Source organism: Suncus etruscus, chromosome 10 (assembly GCF_024139225.1).
Source record: "Suncus etruscus isolate mSunEtr1 chromosome 10, mSunEtr1.pri.cur, whole genome shotgun sequence".
NCBI lineage: Eukaryota > Metazoa > Chordata > Mammalia > Eulipotyphla > Soricidae > Suncus > Suncus etruscus.
Genome location: NC_064857.1, coordinates 100,029,715 through 100,050,548, shown reverse-complemented (window position 1 = coordinate 100,050,548; position 20,834 = coordinate 100,029,715). Strand labels below are relative to the sequence as shown.

Genomic DNA, 20,834 nt, shown 5'->3' with positions numbered 1-20,834 from the left:
AGTGGGGTCATTGTCTGAAGATTTACTAAGCTGTTTGTTGCTAGTTGATCATTGTTATTGGTTTTGTTTGTTAGATGGCTTTTACGCTACTTTGACATCTAATTTGATGTATTTCTACTGGGATGTCAGTATTGAAAAATTTGGAGGTATTGAGTGGCTGCAGATGTGGCAGTGAGTCCAAGAATTCTATGGCTGACAAGGTGGTGGCTATAGGTTGTGGCTATGGCTTCTGGGGCTTCTGGAAACACAAAAAGATGGGGTGTTGTGGGAGGGGGGCTGCCTACACAGCTCAAATACTCTGCAGAGATCAGTAGTAAAGTGGGCTATTGGCGTAGTGGCAACTGAGGGCTGTGCAGAGTCAGGACTTGACTTGCCCCTCCTTCTATGAGTGCCCCAATTTCCAACAGCAAGGTGGTTTACACACAATTTTTCAGTGCTTAGTTTACATCTCTTGCAATAATAAAATGAGTCTGGAGCTGCCTAATGAGAAGACATGGTGATGGCTGTGGGACATGGCTCAGAAGATAATTTTTAGTTTAAAAATTTTAAAGAAATAATTAATTTTTTAATTAAAAAACTAATTTTCGGGGCCGGCGAGGTGGCACTAGAGGTAAGGTGTCTGCCTTGCAAGCGCTAGCCAAGGAAGGACCGCGGTTCAATCTCCCAGCGTCCAATATGGTCCCCCCAAGCCGGGGCAATTTCTGAGCACTTAGCCAGGAGTAACCCCTGAATATCAAATGGGTGTGGCCCGAAAAACCAATATATATATATATATATATAAGCTAATTCCCATTGAAGTTGGATCTATATTGTAAATTGATTATTTACTTTTACCTCCATCAAATATATATATATATATATATTTTTTGATTTTTCGGGCCACATCCATTTGATGCTCAGGGGTTACTCCTGGCTAAACGCTCAGAAATTGCCCCTGGCTTGGGGGGACCATATGGGACGCGGGGGGAATCGAACTGTGGTCCTTCCTTGGCTAGCATTTGCAAGGCAGACACCTTACCTCTAGTGCCACCTCTTTGGCCCCATCAAAAATAATTTTAATTTTCAGCACTTTCTCTCTCTAAATCTCTCACTTCTAAATCTGCATGGAAATTTCAACTTCCAGTTTATAGAATGAGTCTTTTTGTTGTTTGCGTGATTTGATTCAATTATAAAGGGTTGGTCTTGTTTTGAGTGGTAAGACATAGACTCCAAAGTCACTTCCCCTCACAATCAGTGTTTGAAAAATCTCTTAATTATACATAAAAAAATCAATCGTATTTGTCTTCTTTTCCTTCTCCTCCCCTTTCACCTTCCCCCTTCATTCTCACTCTTGTACCTCCTTTCCCCTTCTTAAAAAATTTTACTGTGTTTTGTAAATATGAGATTGTAATAAAATTATTATTCTATGCCAGGATACGGATCCACGTGGTGATGAATGCTAATGTAGGACATATTTTTGTGCATGATAGTAGTTAATAGATGTCTAGCTGCAGAATCACCTAGGATTTCTTCATAGATTTAATCCGAAACTCAGAAACAGGACTTGAGAATCTGCACGTAGTCTCTCATGGTGATTCAAAAGTAAGTCGTATTGAAAGGACTATGGATCTAATGAGGGTGAAAGTGTAGAAGAATGAAAAATTTACATTGTGACTGGCGCAATACAAGATTTCAGTACAATCGTAGTGGTAGGAAAGATCATTGTCGTGACAGTATATATACCTGTAGATTCATGTTTATATTCTTTCTCTGCGTTTTAGAGAAAAATCTCTAAGATGTAGAATAAGTAGATGTGCAATATATAGTTGTTGACTAAGAGTGGAGTGAATTCTATTCCAGCAATCAAAAGCAGAAATTTTGTCTTATATTTATCGTTCACTGATATCTATTAAAAACTTAATTTTTCTTTTTTCTTTTCTTTATAAATAATATTTTATTTAGATACCTTGATTACAAACATGATGTGGTTGGGTTTCTGTCATGTAAAGAACACCCCCCATCACCAGTGCAACATTCCCATCACCAATGTCCCAAATCTCCCTCCTTCTCAGAGGCTGACAACTAGAACTTTTGATTCTTCCAAGGGAGTCAGGCCAAAGAAAACGAATCTAGTGGCAAAGTAAGATGCGAGCCAATCAGAGCGCTCTTAGGAAAAGCTCTATGGCTAGGCTGAGTGACCGCTCTGGAGATGGGCGGAAGAAGACTCAAGTTACCTTCACTCAATGGGACAAAGAAGGCCACACTCATTGAGAGTGATGGCAAATACTTTGTGGGTTGCTAAGTGAGGAGTGAAACCTCAGTAAAGGCTGACTGCTGGCCAGAAAGGCATCTTGGCCGGAAAGCCTGGAGGCATTAAGGTCATCTTATTTTCCCTGATCCGGGAGAAATTCTCCCCAATGATAGTGGCACCAGTATGCAAGATGGCGGCCTCGCGCTTCAACAGCCAGGTCACGTGACCAGCTCCGCTCCGTTCGCTTCCCACCAGACGCTCCTCCTCCAGCTCGTGACGTCACGAAGCGATGGGTGTGGTCTAGCCCAAGGCTCTTCTCGGAGGCTCGGGAAAAAGGAAAATTTTCCAGGGAAACGCATGCGCAGTCAGGCTCCTCAGGCCGTATGCCCCGCCCACTTCCCCGCCCCGCCCGGCAGAAAGGGGCGTGGCTTAGAGTCCAGCTGCGGCTCGCTGGGGCTTCACTGACTTCCTTGTTGGGAGCCCCGGTCCGGCTGCGTCCAGACTCGTAGCCTCGTTGTCCTCACTGGGACCGCTGCACCCCGAGTCTAGCCGCTCTTCGGCCCGTCGGCCCGTCGGCCCCCCACCTCTCAGCATAGGGTCTGAGCCCGCAGTCTCTTAACATGCCCACCCCCCGCAGCACCTCCACTTCTAACGCCCTCCCCGAGGAGGTTAGGAACCTGTTGGCAGGTAAAGAGCGGGAAGGGGGCGGGGTAGGGGCCGAGGGACGGCGAGCCGGTGGGGACACAAGTGCTCGGCGTCGGCGTTCGCTCCCCGCTCTCCCACCGCAGGTGCTCTGAACCGCGGGGGCGGGGCCGGAGTGGAGAAGCCCGGGAGTGGGGCTGGAGGCAGGGAGTGGGCACGGTGGGGAAGCGCATCTTGATGCTCTGGAGTCTAGAGTGTGTGCCCAGGGGAAGAGGAGGATGCTCGTGAGCATTCATGTGTGTGTGCATCCCTGTGCATGTATGCATGTCGCAGAGGGGCGTGTGTGTTTCAGAGGCGGGTCGCAGAGACGGTGGTTCCCAGTGGAGATGCTGAGCCACAGGTGTTAGTTGGTAGGGGCCGTGCGGAGAACCTTCAAACCTGTCATTCTCCTTGAAACTGCATTGTCGACTTAGAAGAAAAAAAATAAAAGGCTTGCTTCTCAGAGAACACTTGTCTTCAGCTCGAGTAACACATTCAGGCTAAAAAAAGGAAGGATGTGTGAAAGTTGAGCTTCCCGTTTCACACCATGAAAGTACTTGTCTTTTGCACATTCATCTTCCCCTTTTCTGGTCACCATGTATAGACACTTAGGAGTTTACAGATATGGCTCAAGACTGTTATGAATACACTGCATTGAAACAATATTTTTAGCCCAGGAGAAATTTTTTGTTTCTTCTTCAAGTTGAAACTGTATCTTTTTTTAGGGTAGCACAACTTTTATGGTTGAGATGGTCTGGAATGCATCAGTTGCGTTGTTCTTTACAAAGGTTACTACTGTTCAGATGGACTGGACTGGAGTGGAGTGCATCGGTAGCACTGTCACCAGATTTTGGGAAACTGAATTTATAGGCTTTTTTAGTATCTCACGGTTTTATCTTTAAATATTGGTCATGCAAATTGGATCAGAGTTTGTCTTTTCAGTGTTTCTGTTACAGAACAAAACACTGTTTTGTTGACCTCTTAAGCAATATCTAAAATGTGGCATTTAATCCACTAAGTTATTGTGTAGAGATGTTTGAGACCAAATCTCCAAACAGACTGTTTTACACTGTTTGGGGGTGGTCATTATGAATATGATAGAGGAATTAAAATCAGCAGTTTGTGAATGCACACTTAGGTTTGTGTGAACATTCCAATGTGATGTGCATTTAGGATAGTATGTACTTGTCATTAATAGTTACCACTAAGGGAAATATTGGAAAACTGTAAAGAGTAATTTAAAACAGGTTTTATTTTATTATGTTACAATTTCACAAGAGTGCTGATTTTGTTTTACAATAGTAACAGTTGTTACAAGGTCGGAATTGCTTGCTTAGAAAATTATTTTAATTCCAGATTAGAGAAGTGTTTGTCATTATCCTTCACACCTCCAAAAAACTCATCATTTTCAGGTTATTCTGGGTTTAAAACTTTGAATATAAGGAATAAGTGAAATACCTTTGAGTACATGTTCTTAAACTTGACAGTTCTTGTAGTTATTTGTTATTTGAATATATAATCATACATTTGCAAATAGTGAGTTTCAAAGGTTTGAGGACCCCTGCTTCTCAGAGACCCACGTTTTGCTAGTATTTCAGTTGTCCCCATTTGTGTAATTTAAATGAAAGGTCAGTATTACATGATGCTGAAATTATACAGTACCATTCACTTCATATTTATGTGTTAGCAGCTAGCCATTTCTAGCCCCTTAATGTGTTACCATGCCAGAAATGAGCATTTTAAAAGTCACACATTTTGATTAAAGCACTAAAACATTAAACATTTAGAGATTACACACGGCTTATTCTTAAATTTTTGATATGTTAATATATATGTTTTAGTTTAAGAAGAAATCAATTTTGCCAGCTTTTAGAACTTTGAAGATGGACAAGCATTTTACATTTGACTCCGATTAAAGTAATTTTGAGATTGTGAAGATTTCAAGGATTGGTCTAGCAGTTTTCTCCTCCCACATTTTCATTCAGAATTTTTTTTTGTTGTTGAGCATTTGCATGATGGTTTGCATAACACATTTGTTAAGTATTTATCTAAGCTAAGACATGATTAGATTGAAAATGATTAAAGCAATTTGAGGGAAAGAGTTGGTATTGGGTTGAACTATACAGAGGTAGCTTTACTATCAACTCTTTTCTTTGAAACTATGAAGGAGATAGTGTTGGTAGAGCTAACAGAATGCTTGGCATTGTGCTAGACTCAGGAAAAAGAAGATAAGGAACTAAATTTATTGGGCATGTTAAAATTCTTTGTTTTCAGAAACAAAATAAAGCCTTAAGATATTGCCTATCAAAATGATGTTGCTTGGACTTTTCTCATTATGGTCATGTACTTATTACCCAAATAATGTTATATCATCTTGTTAAATATTTGATATTTCAACCACGAGCTACTCAGATGTATTCTTATCATTTAGTATTTTCTTTTTTATTATTATAGTTTTAGTATTTATTTTTATCTCTTTAATAAGAATTTCTAATGAGTTGCAGAAACCCATAGCAGATATATTTAGCTCATATTTAGTGACATTTAGAAAAGCCGCTGTTTTTTTATTATTTAGTGACATTTAGAAAAGTAGCTGGTTTAGTATTTCTATTTCCATGGAATTGATTGTATATATTTTGAAAGTTTAAACTTTTTATAATAGTATAAAATTCTTTTGTTGTTCAAAGCGGAATTTTAGCTGCTGCATACAGTGCAGGCAACTTTTCTGGGAGGAGGTGGTTAACAGTATGAATAGGTTGAGCTTGGATAATTAGGATCCAACGTAATGCCAAATCTTGTCCATTTAATCTTTCACATCCAAATATTTTGACCAGGACTAGCAACAAGAATAATCTTTATTTTTGTATTTTATTTTATGTAGGAAGGCAAGAAAGTGAGACCTAGAATCACTTGCCCCACTTTATTTGTTTAGTCACCCTGTGAATACTGGAATGAGAGGTTTGATATTCTTCAATTTTCTTCATTTTGACAGGATATTTGAAAAGGAAAACTGCAAGACAATTTTTTTAATGAAATAAAGAGAACACTGAAAGAAAAAATAGTGGGTGTCAGTGCTCTGGAAAATCAAAATCACAGTAATTTAACCAACAATAAACAAAAAAGACATATGGTTTCTGCTATGTGACCTTGAGATTCTGTTCACATGGTAGTCTTGATTAGAAATACTGCATATTCCTTTATTGGGGATTTCCAGAGGACTTTTAAGAAACCACATGCTCTAATCAGTAATTCCTGTCAGGGCACTAGATAAAGAATGCTATTCAGCTGAAATTGAGACAGACTTCTGGAAGCTGACAGGAGTATGGGATGATTTTTCACCTTTCCAACGTTTTATTTGTAATTTGATCAGCGCTTTGGCTGTATTTTCTCTATGAAAATAATTTATGCTATATCTAGTGTCCCATAACTTCCTTCTGGGGCAATGTCTGAGTCTGTAAAGGGAAGACTGCCACCTACTGAGTCACCCGTACTCACCTACTTACTTGGCACCTGAAATTTTCAACAAAGCATCAAGCCTGCCCTTTTTTGGGAGTAATAACTACTCAGCATCGAGTATGTGTGGGAACATCTGGCTCAAAATGAATCAGTCTATGGGTGCTTGGAATATTTTCTCTTTTAGAAATAGTAGTATGTGTTATAAATTAAAGAACCAGAACTTTATAGTTTCTTGCATAGATCAAATAACAGATAAATTAAGATGTAAAGCTAGGAAAAAATTTTTTTTGCTTATCTTAATATATTATCCTACATTTCCTTGAGAGGAATCTTTGGTTTGTCTTCCACATGGCTTTCCACTGAAAATATGTTCACTTCAGGTTACTAAATAAGTCTCTTGATAGGATACAGTTTTTATGGTTACCCAACTTAATTAACATTAGTTTTCTTTTCAAGAAGGAATTGAAATATACCAAAGAACAGGCAGAATATGAAACTGCTCCAAATGGTTTTATCTCTGTACAATCAGCATTAAAGTCTTCCTAGGGAGAAGATGGAAACAGTATGGCAAAAAAGGCCCCTGGTGATTTGAAGCACAGTTCGGTTGTTGCTCATAAATTTAAGATTAAGTGTCATATATGGGTGATAAAAATGGCATAGGCTAGTTTTTATATACTCATTATTCACTTAGTTTGTCTTTTTCAATTAAAGGCAACTCTGTCTTTTTCATTCCACTGAGTTTACATTTCTTTTTCAATCACTTTCTGAACACATTACAATAGATGTTGCCTAACAGTGAATATAGTGTAAATCTCAGACTAATGTGTCATCACTGTGGTTTCTTTGAAAATGTGTGGGAAAAGATTTTGATTACTATAATGTGCGATTTATCAAGATTCATCTTTTAGAGGTGAATGCTGCTTATTTCTATTCTTCAGCAGTCCCATTTTCAATAAAAATAAATTAATTTTTACCTTTAAGCCAATTTTTGGAAATTTCACCACATGGTTAGATTGACAGATGTGGCTATGTTTCCCCCATCATAATAGGAGAACATGAGACAATTCATGTCTCTATGTTTGAAAAGTCCAGAGTTCAGCCATGACCTGGGAAAGTGCTAGGTAATCAAGATAAAGTCATTGATTAGAGCAATCAATAATTTTTCAATTAGTCACTTCCCAATTTTGAACATTTGGCTTCATTGATCTCCATGTGCTAGTTCAATTGCTTTTTAAGTTTTTACAAATAGGCATTTGGTTGGACCATGCCTCTTTAACACATCAGAAAAACTTGTCTTTTTGTTGTGATGTATTTAAATTATGGATTGGGATCCTTACTATATTAACTTTGGCAATAGCACCTTGGTGAATGCAAAGTAGAGAAAGATGTAGAATGAATCCATTTGTACAGGGGTGGAATTGGCTTTAAACTTTGATTTAGAGCTAAGCATGTGGCAGTGCATTTACTCTAATTCTTGCCACCTTTTATGCCAGGCCATCAAAGGTGTGTGTGTGTGTGTGTGTGTGTGTGTGTGTGTGTGTGTGTGTTGCCTGTGTGCATTCATGCATATGTATGCTCATGTGTACATTTGCATGAGCCTGTTCATGGAGGTCCTGCATAGGCTGAGACAGGAGGCAGATGACACCAGGTGTGATCTTTGTAACTCACAACCTCCAGCTGGAAATCATATTCCAGGCTGTTTGTTAGTGGAGAATGGTGAGAGCGAGTGGTCAGACCTTGGCTCCCTTCAAGAGTGGGAATCTAAGCTATGTGTACTCACTTTCAAGAAGCTGTCAGTTTATTTTGTTTCTAAGAATGTAAAAACCAACTGTGTGTGGCTTCAACTGTTCACTCTGTGATCCATGAGAGAGGGGAGGAGAGGGGGGAAAAGAGGGAGAATTAGAAGAGGAAGGAGAAGAGGTGGGAAAGAAAGAGGAAGAGAGCAGGGAAAAAAGGGAGAGGGAGGAGAGAGAAGAGAATAGGGGGTAGAGAGAGAGGGATATATAGAGAGAGATCTTCTGAGAGGATAGAGGAGAGGGGAGAGAGCTAGGTCCTCTGAGGGAAGACAGGGAATACATTTTTTCAGGGAGTTCAGAAACGTGGGGAAGAAAAGAGAACATTGGAGCTGTGCTTGATTTGGGCTTGATTTTTCAAGGGAATGTGTTGGTTTAGCTGAAGTTTCTTTTTTGTTGCGGGGGTGGACACACGGGGCTCTGCTTAGGACTTATTCCTGTCTCTATGCTCTGGGAACATTCCTGGAGACAGGACCATACCAGGTGCTGGGGAATGATCTGTGTTGGCGGCTGTGTGCAAAGCAAGGACCTTACCCACTGCACTATCTTTCTGGCCCCCCTTTCAGCAGAAGGTTAGAAAAAATTCTGACCTCAATAGTTTGAGGATTGTTGAGCCAATATGAGGTCATCTGTTAATTTGATTTTCAGATCTTAGAAATTGATTTACAGGACAACTGTAATTTTCAAGTTTTCAGGGGCCCTCCCCCCAAACTTGACTCTTGTGTCCGGATATAAGGTTTATTTTGGACAGTGTTAAGCTGCAACTGGAGCAAAAATCACCACCAGCTAATTCTTGAGGGTATCATTTTTTCGTGTCTGTGGGAGGGGTGAGGGGCTGGGGGTAAGACTGATGGAGAGGGAGCCAATTTGGGGTGAAAATGCCTGCAGCACTGACCTCTGCTGTCTCTCGTGGTAATCGACCAGGAGGGTTTGGGGAAACTGAGTTTGAGTTTCCCAGTGCCTAGGAACTTGCTGTTCCTGCCTCACAGCGTTTCCTCGCCCTGGGCCAGTGTGCAGTGAGCCGGTCCCCTCCCTCTGAGTACCGGGCATGGAGTTGGAGAGGGCCCGCTGACCTTTTTCTTGTAATCGGATTAGGGGTTCCCCCTGGAGTGACTGGCAGTCTGGAATCAGTGAAATCTCCATATCAAACCGAGGGACACGACCCCTCCTGGACCGGAGGGGAGGGCGGACGAGCTCACTAGTTGGCCATTTGCAGGGCTATTGAGCGCACAATCAAAAGCTTCAAATCTCTTTCCCAAGGAGTCCTAGGACCGCTTGCTTCTCCCTGGACGTTTATTGCTCTGCTTCTGATATATGAGCCTGGCTCGGAGCTACAAAGCCGCAGATCCAGCTCCATTTGTCTGCCTTGGGCGCTGCCCTAAACCCAGTGCTCGCTGCGCTGAGCTCCGTGGCGGGAATCCTCCGAGTTTAACATCTCTCCGGCGGGTTAAGTAGGAGGCGGGCAGAGCTGGAGCATCTCCCCATTGAAGCCCTTGGAACTTTGCGTAGCTCTCTTGTCTGTGCCGGGGGCAAGCAGGGTTGCTGCTTTGCTGCTTTGCCCTGGACCCTCCGAAGGCCGCCTGCTTGTCCCCAGGAACTCCGTGCCCGAGGCAGCCGATTTCCTTCCCTGAAAATGTGAGCAGGCACCGGGTAAAGAAGCTTTTAGGAAACTACCCAGGTTGCAAAAAAATGGAAAACCAGTCGGGTCTCTGGATCCCAAGAAGCTCCGGTGATTGTAGGACTCACATCCTCTTTAAAGTTCATAACTTATTTGCTAATACAAAAAAACAAAACCGAACCAAACCAAGAGAATGGTTTCTCTTCTCTACATTTTCTGTGAGAAATAATGCCTAAAATTAGTGTGTAGTAAGTCTTTCCCGTTGCCTTAGACCCTGTTCTGGGTAAGTGTAAGGATGCATATTTGCAACAGACCACTTAGTTTTTTCCTCAAAAAACTTGGTTATTTTTCTCTTGCTCAATTTCAGACTCTTCCCCCCTCCATCCTGCCACAAACAGACCAACAAACATCGGATTCTTGTAGGCTCACACTTTTCAAACAGAAATGGGGAGCATTACTCAGTTGCAGGCACCAGTAGTGAATGTTTTTGAATTGTTGGGAAACACTGTATTCTGGCATTTGATGTGTTTTAAATTTTTATAGAACTGAAATGACCTTTTACAGAAATAACTCTTGGGCTGTAATTCGTTCAGTTATTGCTTCCGGAAATAGAAAATAGGTCCCGTTTGTTTAAACCCGGATTGTGTAATGAAAATGTAAAATAGGCAATTAAATTCTCGTGGATGAGGGAATTAAAGACAAACACTGAGTGAATGTAACATTAGGCTGACTATTCACTAGTCTTTGTGCCAGTGATTCTTGAAAATATTGAGTCCGGATGGAAGAAAGAATCAGCAGTTCCAATGAGACTGCTCCTTCTTCCCCTTCTTCCATTTCCTCAGTAGGTTTATTGTAACCAGCCCAGAGAAGACTGTCTTTTCCATGTCAGCTATTATCCGCCGTTGCTGCTTCCTTTGTGCACAACACTTAAAGAGTTTAGAGGACAATGTGCTTTAAAAAAGTTTCATTTTTTTGAACTTTAGAAATTTAGGTCTGATTTGCTTTGGTACTGAATTTTGTCCTAAATTCTCTTTACGACATGGACAAGCAAAGAAAAGAGAAGTTGCTTTCATTTTGTTTTGATACTATTAATGTTTTAGTTACTAATGGGCTTCAAAGAAAAAAGCTATTAAAATTATTTCAATATTAGATTTAATTAGTCCACTTGACATTGATTTATTAAAAAATTGTGTCCTGCACAATATTTATATACATAAATATATATAACACTAGCTTAATCATCTTTGCTCTTGGATCAAGGTACTTTCGTAATCAAGAAGTTTAGATCAGTTATACCATTCTCTTTCAAATACTCAGTTTTAAATAATTATAAGTATGGTTGATTGTACTTCTTAGCATTGATGATTTGTAGCACTAGTGTATTGGTACCATCTCTTACTCAGTGAGAGTTAAAAGTCAGAAATAGCCAAATAAAATGACCATAAAATGTATCTATCTCTTTTAGAATGAAATATGCTTACAGCCATACCTATCTACTTCAGAATTTTTTCCCTCAATTTGTGACCCATACCTGGAGTTGCTGGGAGTGGCGGTGGGTTATTTCTGGAGCTATGCTGAGGTTGGGGGAACTAGTGTCAATTGGTGTGACCACAAGGTACCAAGAGCACTTGCATGGTCAAAGTTTGTAACTTTGACCTATCTCCCTGGTCCCTGCTTAAATTTTTTTTATAAATATTTTCCCTTACATTAGATAACTTATATTCAACTTGAAATTCTGAAAATAAAATATGAAGTTTTATAATATATCACAATAAGAATGGGACTATTATATACAACAAATCAGGAAGAATTTGTTGAGATTTTATATTAGAACCAGAAAGCAAATAATTTAAAAGTTTGCTAAGATTTTTTAACCGAGTATAAAAATGTTATAAATGACTATAGAAATCTTATCTCTTGGTTATTGTATTTTAAAGGAGCCTTGAATGCATGTACTTTTGTCATTTTTTTTTTATCTAAAGATATATTTCCTGGTGTTAAACCGAGGCATGAATTAAGATCACACAAAATCATATACTGGGTGTTCAGCAAGGCAGTAGTGCAGCTAGGAAGGAGTGGGGTTTGGGAATCTTGGCTAGGGAAGGATTTATTTTTTTTGTTTGAAGCTTTAAATGCAGAAACCTGAAAATGGATTACACTGGAAAAATCGCCTCTTCCAAACTACGTTAGCTTATATTGATAAAAAATTGTGAATAAGCTGTTCATATAGGAACGTACCGAAAGCTATAAAATGATAGTAACACATGCATAAAATCTCTGTGCTTGCTTTTATATGAATTTGTTTGATGGTGCAATGTAGTTTATTAAAACTTGTGAGCTTCCTCATGGTTTAATGATGCCAAACATCCAAATAGCATTTGCTGTGCTAAGCATAAATAGAGCATACACATTTTATTAGCTAAGTGGCCAACAGATTTGTCCAGCTTATCCTTTGAAACATACTTCAACTGTTACACTTTGGATTAATAAATAACTATAACAGATTGTATAGATATTAACTCTTATGGGTAAAAAAATATCATTGTCCTATTTGTCTTTGTAAAAAGCAATTCTTTCCTAAAATTTACATCCTGTTTTTATATTTTATGTTTAGATGTTGAGACATTTGTAGCAGACATATTGAAAGGGGAAAATTTGTCCAAGAAAGCAAAGGAAAAGAGAGAGTCTCTTATTAAGAAGATAAAAGATGTGAAGTCTATGTAAGTCACTTGCCTTTATGTAATTAGCAGTTTAATAAAGAATTGTTATTATGGAATGAAATTTGCATTCTAATTTAATTGGTGTTAAGTACTTTTAAAGGACAAAATATTTTTTCATTATAACGGTTTTTCAAAAACAGATATGCTAATCACAATGTCCTTTTTATTGGGTATAGATTCTTTAATATGTATTTTTCTAGCATTCTAGTCAAATCCATTTGTTTATTTTGATTATTTGATTTAAGTAATACACATAGATAAGTGGAGAATTTTAATAAAAATATGGAACATTTTAGTTGTTATTATCTAAAATAAGTAAAGTTAGTATCAGTTGTTAGTATTAGAGATATAACCTGATTTTATTACTGTAATGGCCCCACCCCCCCTTTTTTTATATTTTGGGCATACCAGGTAGTGTTCAGAGCTTACTCCTGTTTTTGTGCTCAGAAATCACTCCTGGCAGTATCCAGAAGACCATATGGCATGTTGGAGCTCCAACCTGCATTTGTGCAGTCAAGGAAAGCATACTCCCCACTGTACTATTGCTCCAGGTCCTATAAAAGGTCTGTTTTAAAATTTTTATAAAAGGTTTGTTTTTAAATAATAATTTTTATTATACATCTATAGGTAATGTGGAAATTCTTTGTTTCTACTATAGATTTTTATACTATACTATAATCTCATACTACAGATTTTTAAGCAGATTTGAATTAGTGTCACTCTTTAAATCATTTTTGTCAGATCTTATTTAAAAATTGGTATTTTGATTTATTTTGCAGGTATCTTTTGGAATTTCAAGACAAAGGTAAATTTAAAATTATTTTCCATTGTGATTTTCAGTAGGATAATCTAAATTGCTTGAAATTTTCTGATTGGAATTATATATTATGTATGTATATATGTATGTATGTATGCATGTATATATGTATTCTTAAGACTTTCAAGATGAGAGTGCTAGCTCCCCCTGCTGAGAAAAAGCCAAAAAAGCATATCCCAAATCATCTGTGCTGTCTTCTGGCACAGAAATCATCTGCATTTAACAATCTTAGATTTTATTCATCTTAAAGCTATGGTGGTGGAAATTTGTTAGAGAGGGGATATACCTGCACTTACAGTAGTAATACACAATGTTCACAAATGAACTGGAGATGACCTATATACAGTTCATCCAACGTACCACCAGAGTAGTTTGGGAGCAAGCAGAAATGTGGCTGGGGGGCTTAGAAGGTGTGTGCATACAGCTTTTTAAATACAATGTGTATTTTTGAAAACATGAATAGAATATTTTTAGATTGTGACTTTTATTATCCTTGTGATTCTTTTGATATGACTGAATGTTTGCCATGGCGATTTTCAAGGAAGGTAACTCAGTTTCATTATTTTGAATGATGGGAGAGTGCTGGTCACCCCGCTGTCTTCCTTTGGATTTGAAAGACAGATGCTCAGCGTACTGAAAACCAAATTAGGGAGAGTTTATGCAGTTCCTACTACTTCATGCCTTTAGTTCTGTAAGGGGAACTGGGGCTGGCTTTTACTTCCATGATGTTAATTCACAGGTCATGACCTGCAGCCTGTGGCTGCTGGTATGAGAGTCCCAACATGAGGTCAGCTAACCTATGTGGCGCAGGTTCTGAATTTGAGGAAAACAGTATGGCATCTCCTAACTGCAGTTAGCAGATACCACAGAATAATTTATATCTCTGCCACCTGATAAGTGAGTATATAATGACAGTTTCAATAAACCAAGTACTTAACTAGACAAACCTAAAATAAAGCTTTTAAAAGGAAACCACAGCTTCTTTTTCACATTAAATGACCAAGATCAGTGTGATTAGAGGGAGAACAGTTCTTTTCCTTATTAAAATTGTAACACCATTAAATTAGAAAATATTTAGTGCTACCTGACATTTCTTCGTTTTATACAACCAGTTCTAAACTATGTGTTAACTATGTTGTGTTTTAGTAGTGGAATAGTGAAATAATGAATTTGTGTATTTAAATATCACAGCTTTATTAGATATCAGATTTTGTTTTTCTTCTTAAAAGGAATCTTCTATTCCAGTAATTAATTATTGGACTCTCATTGTGACTTTAATTATTTGTACATTAAAGAATGTTAAGCTAAGAAAGCATGATAATATGAAGTCATTGTATAATTGCATGTGATTCAGTAATAGAGTAGGCGCTTTCCCTTTGGTATTCTGGCTTAGAACTTGTTCAGGTGTGTGGATATTAAAATTACATTACTGAGATGCATTCTTTGTCTCTAAAGAGAATGAAAGTGTATATGGCATTTGATAGAAATTGAAAAATGAGCCTTGAATAAGAGTTCAAATAACACAGAATTCAGAAATTCCCCATAATCATTTTCCTCTGAATAAGTCATTTGTAGTTCAATACTGCTGTATTGAGTTAACTAATCACCAAGAGTGCCTGCTCACAAGTAAGCCTATGGATAAATTAGATGTATACCTTAGAGAAATATAAGAAGGTGAGTAATTTTATGCCATCACACCCTCCAAGTATGTTCTGCTTTCTGTAGCTTGAAATAATAAATGGTACTCGCCATTGCCAGGCAATTGTTGAAGATACACCTTTTTGTAAAAAAAAAAAGTAATTTATTAATTATCATATCTCTACAAGGAGTAAATTCAATTGATACAAATGTATTTTGGTAATGTACTCCCTTTTATTTTCCCTTTGTGGTTTTAGATTATCTTCATTCAAGGAGACTTACAGAATTCCTTTGATTGTTTTTTTTTTTTAGTTCTCTGATGTTCTTTTTTTCTCCTTCCTTCCCTCACTCTACCGCCATTCACCCCTCCCTCTTTCTCCCTATCTTCCCCTCTCCTCCACCTCTCTCCTTCTCTTCTCTTTCTCCCTTCTTTCTTTCTTTCTTTCTTTTTCCACCTTTTTCTTCTTTTCTTTCTCATCTCTGCCCCTTCTCCCTTTTTCTTCTTTTCTGTGTCCCTCCCTTCCTTCTCTGTGCCGTGGTCAATATGGGGTCATAATGAGGTAAAGAAGCTATCTTCCTCCTTTTTACATTCATACTCTCCTTTCATATGCTTAAAAAACCTATAATTAAGTACCATTTTGATATAACCTTATTGGGAGAAAGGATCAGGTAAAGAATTTTAAATAAACTGAATTAGTTCTTATTTATTCTTATTTATTCACTTCTAGTAAGTATATGTTTTTTGCAATTTTTTGAGCTTCTAAGAAGTTAGACATTAGTTACTGTCATGAACTTTCTCATCCTTCTTCCCTAACACACCTTACCCGTTCTTCATACATTAGATTCTTCCTTCCTGTTAAATTTTGAGCTTTAAGAGGACAAAATTTGCAATATGAAGTATTGCAATTTTAAAGAGGAGTAGAAACCGTACAGTTGCAAAAATATACACTGCATGGGCCTTAGAAGAGAAAAATATTCCCTTTTGTATGGGAATAGTTTGTATTACGAGAAGTTTATTTTATTTATTTATTTATTTATTTATTTATTTATTTATTTATTTATTTATTTTTTGTTTTTGGGCCAACACCCAGTGACGCTCAGAGGTTACTCCTGGCTATATGCTCAGGAGGTTACTCCTAGCTTGGGGGACCATATGGGACGCTGAGAGATTGAATCACTGTCCGTCCTAGGCTAGCATGCGCAAGGCAGACACCTTGTGCCTTACACCTTTATGCTCCAGCCCCTAGAAGAACCTCCTAGATTTTAAAGTGTACCCCTTCAGTTAATCTACTTGTAATTTATATTCCTTTTCATACCATGCTGCTACTTTAAAACTTTCCTTATTTCTTTAATAACTTTCTGATTTCGTCTCTTCATATACTTTCATCACGTTATATACTCAAACCTAGATTCTCGGGGCCGGGTGGTGGCGCTGGAGGTAAGGTGCCTGCCTTGCCTGCGCTAACCTAGGACGGACCGCGGTTCGATCCCCCGGCGTCCCATATGGTCCCCCAAGAAGCCAGGAGCAACTTCTGAGCGCATAGCCAGGAGTAACCCCTGAGCCTCACAGGGTGTGGCCAAAAAAAAAAAAAAAAAAAAAAAAAAAAAAAAAAAAAACCTAGATTCTCCATTGAAAAATTCTGACAGATTACTTTTAGAACAAATTAGCAGTTGGATTTTTGTTTTTGTTTTTGTTTTTGTTTTGGGCCACATCTGGTGACGCTCAGGGGTCACTCTTGGCTATGCGCTCAGAAATCACTCCTGTCTTGGGGGACCATACGGGACGCTGGGGGATGGAACCTCAGTCCATCCTAAGCTAGTGCCTGCAAGGCAGATGCCTTACCCCTCAACACAACCCCTTGCAACACAGCCTTCCACTAGAAAGTGTACTGCTGAGTATAGACATTGTGCTCTGGACTTCTGCTAATTTTAGGGCTACTTTAAATTAGAATTATAGTTGTTTTAGAGTTGTGTTATATGTATATTCTCATTGTGACTTAACACAACTATTTTTTGCCACACATTATATGTAGTTGAAAGAACTGTTACTAAAGTATAGTTTCTTAATATTTAATTAGGTACTCGATAAAAATTTTTACTTGTATATTGCCCTTATATTAGTCTCATTTTACTCTAGTGATGATTGAAGCTTTTATTTGTTTTGTTTTGTTTTGTTTTGTTTTTTGTTTTTTTTTTTTTGGTTGTTGTTGTGGGACCACATCTGTTGATGCTTAGGGATTACTCAGTGCTTAGGGAACCATATGTGGTGCTAAGAATTGAAACCCGGGTCAGTCATTTGCAGTGCAAGAGATTTAACCCTGTATCTATCTGTCCATTCCTCTAGTATGGTTAACTTTTTATAGAATGATTAAGATAATATGAATATACCTGTATGTGGCTTATAATATTCAATAACTATTAATATGTATTCTCAGATGCAACTGCACTTATCAAGAGAATATTAACAAATCTTGGTTTATACTGGGGCTTATCAAATAAGTTTTGAGGAAATTTAGAATTTTTTTTGTTTGTTTTTTTTTGGGCCACACCCGTTTGATGCTCAGGGTGCTGGCTAAGCACTCAGAAATTGCTCCTGGCTTGAGGGGATCATATGGGATGCCAGGGGATCGAACCGAGGTCCTGCGGTCCTTCCTTGGCTAGTGCTTGCAAGGCAGACACCTTACCTCTAGCACCACCTCACCGGCCCTGAAATTTAGAATTATCAAAATAAGGCATAGATAAAATAAGATTTCATGTATAAATAAAATGTATAGATAACATTTTCAGTATATATTAAATAAGACATTTTAAGTAAAAAATTTTCAAAGTTGGGGCCGGCAAGGTGGCGCTAGAGGTAAGGTGTCTGCCTTGCAAGCACTAGCCAAGGAAGGACCGCGTTTTGATCCCCCAGCATCCCCTATAGTCCCCCCAAGCCAGGGGCAATTTCTGAGTGCTTAGCCAGCAGTAACCCCTGAGCATCAAACAGGTGTGGCCCGAAAAAACAAACAAAAAAAATTTTCAAAGTTATAAAATTTGTTCATAGTTCTAAAATGCAACTTATTGTTTTCAATTTCTTTTAAATATCATAGATAAAAATCTCTCATATTCGTCTTTAAAATATTTCTAATTGTAAAAATTCTTAAAGTTTTCCCTTAAGACTCTATTGATATTTTTAGATATGCATAGATTTGACTTAGAAAACAATTTCCTTGAACCTTATTTGTATAATTAGGGTATTAATGGACTGGATATTCTTTTAAAATAGGAAAGCTATTAATAAGAAGGGATCTATCTTAGTTTGTTCTAATAAAGTTCTTTAAACAGTAGAAAAATCACAAGTTTCGGTATCATTAGATTTTTTTCTTTATTCTCACTCACTTTGTTCTCTTGTAAATTACCTCCCCAGTAGAATCTGAATAAATAACTTGTAGTTTTCTCCACCCATCTCATCTCTGACCTTATATAAATGTGTTAAGATATTAGAGACAAAGGGTCCTGTGATAGTTGAAGTATATCCCAGAAATGGTGTAATATTTTAAAGTCTATATTTTAAAACCATCTGTACTACTTGCATTCTATAAATTAGTCACCAGATGGTAAGTGTTAAAAAGAGAATTTTTAATTTTAGGTGACCTCTAAATTTCAATTTTAAGAATTACTATCCAGTTTTCTGTAAAAAAGAAATGATTTGCTAGAGGTTGAATCGTGTCTATTTAGCTGTATATTTTTACTTGAGGAATTAATTTGATGACATGGATAGAGAATTAGGAATAAATTTGTTTTCATTATGTCATTTTCCTCTTATGTTTGTTTATTAGAGGGGATCGGCATATCATCTAAATATAAGGCATATTATACTTACTGCTTACTTACTACTTACTTGATTGTTCAAAATTAGGACCATGTTTGACAAGAAAAACACTACATTGAACATAAAGGTCATGCCTATTCCAATGCTGTTGGGCTTTCTCAGTAGCATTTGAGGAAAATGTTAATTGATGATGAGTCACATAAAAAAAAGTAGGCATAATAGTGATTTGAGCCCAACTATTATGAATTAAAAATGGGTTTCAGAGAAATTCAGTGTGTGGCATGAATAAGGTTAGGTTTTATTTTTTAATGATATTTAATTTGTCAGTAAAATTCTAGGAAGGAAAGCCTTGGTTCATTGTCTTGTATCGTTAATTAAACTTTTGAAAGTTGTGGGATAAATCAAATGCTTTTCTAGGGAAACAAGAAACAGTATTAATGAGCAACAACCCCATAATTATCCTTGTGAGTACATAACAGGGACACATTCATGTCTTTCCTTTGTGCAATAACTTTTACAAAGAAGTATTTTTAAACTGATCATTAATTTTATGACCACAGAAATGAGATGCAAAATTTATGCTGCTGTCATTGGCACAGGCTCAAGGCACCACTGACATTAAGTGTGTTTGTAATGGAATGGCTGCCAACTAATGATTCTGTAGACATTTCATTTGAGCTTGCTTTACTTTTAGATGTCTGATTAGGCTGTAATGCTTTCAATTATGTCTGTAAATTGTATTGGATACGTTACCTGATGCCCATTGTTGATTTGGAGTTCAGGTTTCTATTACATAAACACAAGTTGAACATTTTCCTTTTAATTTATAGAAGTCTTTGCAGGTATAGCTGCAAATACTCCGCCTCTGGGGAGTTAAAAAAAAACACTTTGCATTACTCAACAGCGACCCCTCTGTTCAAGTGAAGCTCCTTATAGAATACAGCCACTCTTAATTGAGTTAAAAAATAATTAGGGAGGAGGGGAAAAGGATAATCATCACTCGACAAAAGTAAAATGAAAAAGACCATTTGACAAATGGCATATGTTTTAACTTAATGCAACTAAAAAAAAAAAAAGAACAGTCTTGTACGGATACTAGAGAGATTCTTGTTCCGTACATCTAGGGACACTTTCAAAAAGAAATAAATGCCCTGGGCAGCGGTCTAGGTGGACTCTATAGGGGTCAACAGGCTTTCCCCCTATCTCTCCCTACACTAATGGAATGCGCTTTGGGAGGAGGGCAGGCTGTTCTAGCACTGGTTTATATTGGGACAGTCAGTGGACATTTTTCTCTTTTTTTCATATTGATATTATTGTGTGCATATATTCTAGATATCCATAATATCCATCTTGTATTGGGACCTTGATACTGCCCTACAAAGCTCAATATTTTACTGCATCAGTCCCAACCCTTACTTCCTTCCATACTCCCATGTAGGTGCAGCTAATGACATGAAGCTCACCACATAGAGTGATAAGTGCAGTTAGAGAAATAACTACACTGAAAACTATCATAACAATGTGAATGAATGATGGGAAAAAAAGCCTGTCTCGAGTACAGGTGTGAGTGGGGTGGGGAGTAGGTAGATGTGGGAAATTGGTGGGAATCCTGCACTGGTGAAGGGGGGTGTTATTTACATGACTGTAATTATACAACTACAATTATATTTGTAATCACGGTGTTTAAATAAAGATAATTAAAAAAAAAGAAATAAATGGGAGGGTGGGTGGGATGTTGGTGTGGGATGGGTAGATATGAGGCCAGTTGTAGCATTTCACTTGTATATTAGAGAAATATATAAATATTATACTGATTTATTAAAATATTTGAAATGAACTGCTATTCTTAGAATGGACAAATTAAAGGCAGTTTCACTTTAAAAAGTATTTCAGGGGCTGGAGAGATAGCACAGCGGCGTTTGCCTTGCAAGCAGCCGATCCAGGACCTAAGGTGGTTAGTTCAAATCTCCGTGTCCCATATGGTCCCCTGTGCCTGCCAGGAGTGATTTTTGAGCAGATAGCCAGGAGTAACCCCTGAGCACTGCTGATGTGGCCCCCAAACCAACCAAC

The 20,834-nt window shown here is 37.8% G+C and overlaps 1 protein-coding gene across 1 annotated transcript in view; it reads left to right on the top strand.

Annotated features, from left to right (window-relative positions):
* Positions 1-2,666: 2,666 nt before the first annotated feature.
* SKAP2 (src kinase associated phosphoprotein 2) overlaps positions 2,667-20,834 on the top strand; it is a 193,115-nt gene continuing 174,947 nt past the window's right edge. Inside the window, exons 1-3 of the mRNA XM_049782000.1 lie at positions 2,667-2,917; positions 12,393-12,498; positions 13,278-13,303. Of these exons, the coding sequence (XP_049637957.1) occupies positions 2,851-2,917; positions 12,393-12,498; positions 13,278-13,303 (199 nt within the window). The 5' untranslated portion in view covers positions 2,667-2,850. The remainder of the gene's footprint in view (positions 2,918-12,392; positions 12,499-13,277; positions 13,304-20,834) is intronic.